This window comes from Polyodon spathula, chromosome 43, assembly GCF_017654505.1.
Source record: "Polyodon spathula isolate WHYD16114869_AA chromosome 43, ASM1765450v1, whole genome shotgun sequence".
Classification (NCBI taxonomy): domain Eukaryota; kingdom Metazoa; phylum Chordata; class Actinopteri; order Acipenseriformes; family Polyodontidae; genus Polyodon; species Polyodon spathula.
The window spans coordinates 3,373,895-3,379,518 of record NC_054576.1 but is presented as its reverse complement, the minus strand read 5'-3'; the positions used below and the strand labels follow the sequence as shown (position 1 = coordinate 3,379,518).

The 5,624-nt window shown below is 50.9% G+C and overlaps 1 protein-coding gene across 1 annotated transcript in view; it reads right to left on the bottom strand.

The window, feature by feature from the left end:
- Positions 1–414: 414 nt before the first annotated feature.
- Positions 415–5,624, bottom strand: part of LOC121305504 (PDZ domain-containing protein 4-like) — a 15,873-nt gene continuing 10,663 nt past the window's right edge. Inside the window, exons 6-7 of the mRNA XM_041237144.1 lie at positions 4,814–4,915; positions 415–2,272 (exon numbers count right to left, since the gene is read on the bottom strand). Of these exons, the coding sequence (XP_041093078.1) occupies positions 491–2,272; positions 4,814–4,915 (1,884 nt within the window). The 3' untranslated portion in view covers positions 415–490. The remainder of the gene's footprint in view (positions 2,273–4,813; positions 4,916–5,624) is intronic.

The window sequence follows — 5,624 nt, the reverse complement described above, 5'->3', positions numbered from 1 at the left end:
GTGTGTGGTGCACACTGTGGGGCTGATTCACCTTCCATAGCACTGTCAGTAAGGTGTAGAAGTGATTCTGTGTGGCAGGTAGCGAGTCTGCACGGTTTTCAATTGTTCCAGCATGACTAACACCAGCTTTTTAAGTCCTGTATGAGTGAAGTTGTATTGTATTGTACTGTATTGTGTTGAGTTTGATTGTATTGTACCTAACTGTGTACTGCACTGCACTGTTTTGTGCTGTTCTGTTCTGTGCTGTATTTAATTGTACTGTACTGTATTATACTGTACTGTATTTAATTGTACTGTACTGCACTGTACTGTATTTAATTGTACTGTATTGCACTGTGCTGTATTATACTGTACTGCACTGTATTTAATTGTACTGTACTGTATTTAATTGTACTATATTGCACTGTGCTGTATTATACTGTATTGCACTGTATTTAATTGTACTGTAGGATATTGTACTGTACTATACTGAATTTTTCTGTTTTCTCTACTACACTGTGGTGACGGACAGCAGGGGATTGTAGATCTTCTTCCCGTCTGCGGACCTCGAACCGTGGGCCAGCATCTCTTGAATGGTGATCCAGTTGTCCAGGATCCTGCGGTTCCTCTTCTTCATGGTCTTCCTGTGGCTGAGTGCGATGATGCTCATCACCGCCCTCCCTCCTCCCTCCCCTCCCTCCCCTCCCAGCTGCAGCGAGTGCTGCTCCCTCAGGCAGTCCAGCCGGCTCTGGATCATGAACTCCCTTCTCTTGCGCTGCTCCCGAGCCCGGACCAGGTGCTGCTTCCTCTCCTCTTTGCTCCAGTAGCGTCCCATCTTCATCTCACTGACAGCGTCGTCGTCCGTCGTCACGCCGCTGCGCTCCTCCTTGATCTTCATCGCCCGCGCCTTCAGAAGCCGGTCGCGCACGGGACGCTTGGCCACGAACCTCGTCCCGTCGCTGCGCACCTTCACCTTCCACTCCATCCGGACGGGCTCGGGGGGAGGGCGAGGAGAGGAGGAAGCTACTTTCTGAGCACCCACCAGTGAGTCCTGGCACATGCTTGCCAGGCTCATTGGGCTCTGGTGGCCTCCGCTGCTCTCTGTAAACCTGTCCTCCTCCTCCTCCTCCTCCCCTCCGGGGTGTCCCAGCTGCACGCAGCTCCTGTAGTGCTCAGGCAGCCTGCCACCCGGCCCTCGCCTGCTGGAGAAGTAGGGGCTGGTCGAGGTGTTCTGCTCCCGGCTACTGCTGCTTTTTGGGTTCCTCCTGGATTCAGAGTGCCTCTTACCACCCCTGCTCTCCCTGTCCCGGGACAGCGAGCCGAACTTGGCCGGGCTGCCCTCGCGGCTGGGCTTGGCTCGGTTCAGGGTGGTCCCTTTGCCTCTCAGCGGACTCCCCGGCAGGGAGGGGAGCTCGGTGGCGAGGGGGGTGGTGCGGCAGCTCTCTCCGGTGTTGTAGGCGCTGGTGGTGTCCTTGTCCGAGCGCTCAGGCAGCTCTGTGATGTCTGACAGCTCATGTGCGAGGGGCTCGCTGAGCCCCAGCCCCGCTCCAGCCTTGCTGGCCTCTTCCTCAAGCAGCCACGCCTTCATGCACCGCTCCCTCAGCTGCTGCATCTTCTGCGCTCGCAGGATATTCCTGCATTTGAACTCCAGGTGGCGCAGTTCCTCCTCCAGCATGGCCATCTCGTGCTCCAGGCTCTCGTTGCGGTTCATGTCCAGCTTCTTCGACAGCCCGACCCCTGTCTCTGCCCGCCTCGGGTACGGGTAGGGGTACGGGTTAGAGAACGGCTGGTGGTTCCCGTTCTCTAAGTGGCACTTGATCTCCAGCAGCTCCCTGTAGCGCTCAAACTCCTCCTCTGTCAGTCCGGGCATCATGAAAGCCAGAGAGGGCTCCCCAGCGTAGCCCAGAGAGGGGCCGCAGTCCAGAGGCACGAGGGAGTCTGTGCTGAAGTGGAAGTCTCTGCTGTGCAGGGAGGAGGTCTCACTCCTCCCTCCTCCTCCTCCCCCTACGGCTCCGAAGTGGAACTTGCGCTGGCTCCCCGGTGTCGTGGTGTTGCTGGTCTGCTCGTCTCCCAGCAGGTCGTGCTCGGAGGACTCCTCGTACCTTGTGCTCTCGTCCGTCCTCCCCACCCCGCTGTCCAGCTCCTGGCTGTTACTCAGGACCGTCCTCAAGCTGTCCACCGCCCCCCCTCTTGTCTCATTCAAGGGGGACACGTTGTCCAGCAGGGGGCAGGATGTGGACAGGTGGCGGTCCAGTTCCTTCAGCTCTCTGCTGTTGTCGTTCTGCGTGTCGTTCTGCTTTGCGACGGAGGACAGGATGGGAAAAGGAGAGAGTAACAAAAGAAGAGAGAAGAGAGTGTGAGAGAGGACAGAAAGGCAAGGACAGGACAGAATAAATACCAGAAGTGTGTGAATCTGTGTTTGCAGTTCACATTTCTGCAGGTCTCAAATGTGTAGCTTTGTAGAAGCAGACCAGCGTTTGGGCTCCAGTGCCATCAACTGGAATCATTCATTCAATATTATTTCTCTCTCTCTCTCTCTCTCTCTCTCTCTCTCTCTCTCTCTCTCTCTCTCTCTCTCTCACTCTGTCTCTTACTCTACAGGCTCAGTTTATTAGTCAGGAGCTCAGAGAATGCAGCCTTTTACAGGGATGGGAATCAGACTCCTACTGCACAGCAGTGTGATCCAGTCCAGGTTTCACTAGCAGCTTGATCAGCCCCCAGTGTGTCTAGCTAACAAGCCCAGGTGTGTCTGATTATTAAACTCCTAGTGAAAGCAGGACTGGATCACACTGCTGTGCAGCGGGAGTCTGATTATTAAACTCCTAGTGAAAGCAGGACTGGATCACACTGCTGTGCAGCGGGAGTCTGATTATTAAACTCCTAGTGAAAGCAGGACTGGATCACACTGCTGTGCAGCGGGAGTCTGATTATTAAACTCCTAGTGAAAGCAGGACTGGATCACACCGCTGTGCAGCGGGAGTCTGATTATTAAACTCCTAGTGAAAGCAGGACTGGATCACACTGCTGTGCAGCGGGAGTCTGATTATTAAACTCCTAGTGAAAGCAGGACTGGATCACACTGCTGTGCAGCGGGAGTCTGATTATTAAACTCCTAGTGAAAGCAGGACTGGATCGCACTGCTGTTATATATATATATACACACTGGGCGGTCTGTCTGTCTGCATGGGGAATTGCTTGTCACATTTGTTGCTGATTGCTATTCTTTCCTGTTCTGTGCATGCTCTTGATATACGTCTCGTATATGTGGAGTCACAGCCATGGTGATGGAGGATGGATGTCACTGACATGCTTGTTTTCGGGTAATATGAACACTCACACTCACACTCACACACACACTCACACTCACACTCACACTCACACTCACACACACACACACTCACACACACACACTCACACTCACACTCACACACACACTCACACTCACACTCACACACACACTCACACACACACTCACACTCACACTCACACACACACTCACACTCACACTCACACACTCACACTCACACTCACACTCACACACACACTCACACTCACACTCACACTCACACTCACACTCACACTCACACACACACTCACACTCACACTCACACATGCTTCCATCCTCATTACACATCAAGGATGAACCCAACAAGAGATACAAAAATTAATTAAAAAACATTCCTCCTTTTTCTCCTTCATACTGTTCTTTTGCCTCTCTTGCTCGCTCCCTCCCTTCTTTCCCTCACTCTTCCTCTCCCTCTCCTTTTCTAAATGTAATTAACAAAAACTTGCTGTGAAATAAAAGAAAAAAGAAAATAAAAGCCGTCAGGGCAGAGAGAGGGAGCGAGAGAGTGAGAGACACTGAATACGTTAGTTAGCATCGTGCAGGGAGGACAGAGTGACTGGACGCCTCTCCTGTGCAGCTAGAATCAAACAAATAGTCAAACTGTGTGTGTGTTTGTTTGTGTGTGTGTGTTTGTTTGTGTATATGCCTGTGTGAGAGTACACTGTGAGTACACTGTGAGTGTGAGTCGGTACCTGCAGTTGTGACCCCTCTCTACACGCTCGTCTTTCCTCCTCATTATCAGAGCCCAGCCCGTCAAGCAGGTCGTCTCGATCACTGTCCTTCCACCTCTTACACAGCAGAGCAACACACACACACACACACACACACACACACAATAAAACAAAATGAAATCAATGAATGTGACAGAGAAATACACCAGCCTGCGGTTCTCAAAGCAACGCAAAGTAACCCAGTGAGCAAGTCTTAAAGGAGCCCTTTATACCTGCAGCTACACCTTCTATATCCCCAGATTCTTACCTTCATCTGCCATTCCCCAGGCTTCCTAACTATTCCTGCAAAAATGGCCTGTTTCAACCACTGTGTCTGTGGAAAGCGTTATTTCTATTGTTTTGCATTGTGTGTTGCAGTGTGTGTATTGCAGTGTATGTATTGCATTGTATATTGCAGTATGTGTGCTGCGGTATCTTTGTTGCAGTGTGTGTATTGCAGTGTATGTATTGCATTGTATATTGCAGTGTGTGTGCTGTGGTATCTTTGTTGCAGTGTGTGTGTTGCAGTGTCTGTGTTGCAGTGTGTGTGCTGCAGTGTGTGTGTTGCAGTGTCTGTGCTGCAGTATGTGTGCTGCGGTATCTTTGTTGCAGTGTCTGTGCTGCAGTGTCTGTGTTGCAGTGTGTGTGCTGCAGTGTCTGTGTTGCAGTGTGTGTGCTGTGGTATCTTTGTTGCAGTGTGTGTGTTGCAGTGTCTGTGTTGCAGTGTGTGTGCTGCAGTGTCTGTGTTGCAGTGTCTGTGCTGCAGTGTGCGTCTCACCTCTATATCGGGTCGCGCCAGTAACAGTGAGAAGTTTGTGCTGTCTTCTCTCGCCAGGATCGCTACGGCTTCCTCTCGATTCTGAACATCCACCCCATTGATCTGAGGAGCAGACAGACACACAACCACGGTCACACCAGGACTGGACTCTAATTCACAGAACGATCTCTGTCTCTATGGGTGTGCTGATCCTCTTACTGATAATTACTTAAAAAAACTATTAAACAAATCCAAACACACCTATTTATTAGTGTGCTGATTTTTTTCAAAACAAGAAATGCTTGTTCACACTCTCACACACTCGCAGACTCACACACACACTCACACTCACAGACTTACAGACTCACTCACTCACACTCACTCACTCACACTCACACACTCACAGACTTACATGTTCTACAGTATGAGAGGTGTGTGTGTGGTGTGACACTACACGCCATCACAAACACTCACTCACTCTCTCACACTCACTCACTCACAATCACACACTCGCAGACTCACACACTCACACACACACTCACACTCACAGACTTACAGACTCACTCACTCACACTCACACTCACACTCACACTCACAGACTTACAGACTCACTCACACTCACACACTCACACACTCACTACAGACCTAAACACTCACAGACACTACGGACTCACTCAGTGGTGCAGTGTGTACCAGTGTGTTGAGTGTCTGGATGTCTGACACTCATTCAGACTGTGCTCACAGACTCACAGACTTACAGACTCACTCACTCACACTCACTCACTCACACTCACACACTCACAGACTTACAGACTCACTCACACACACACAC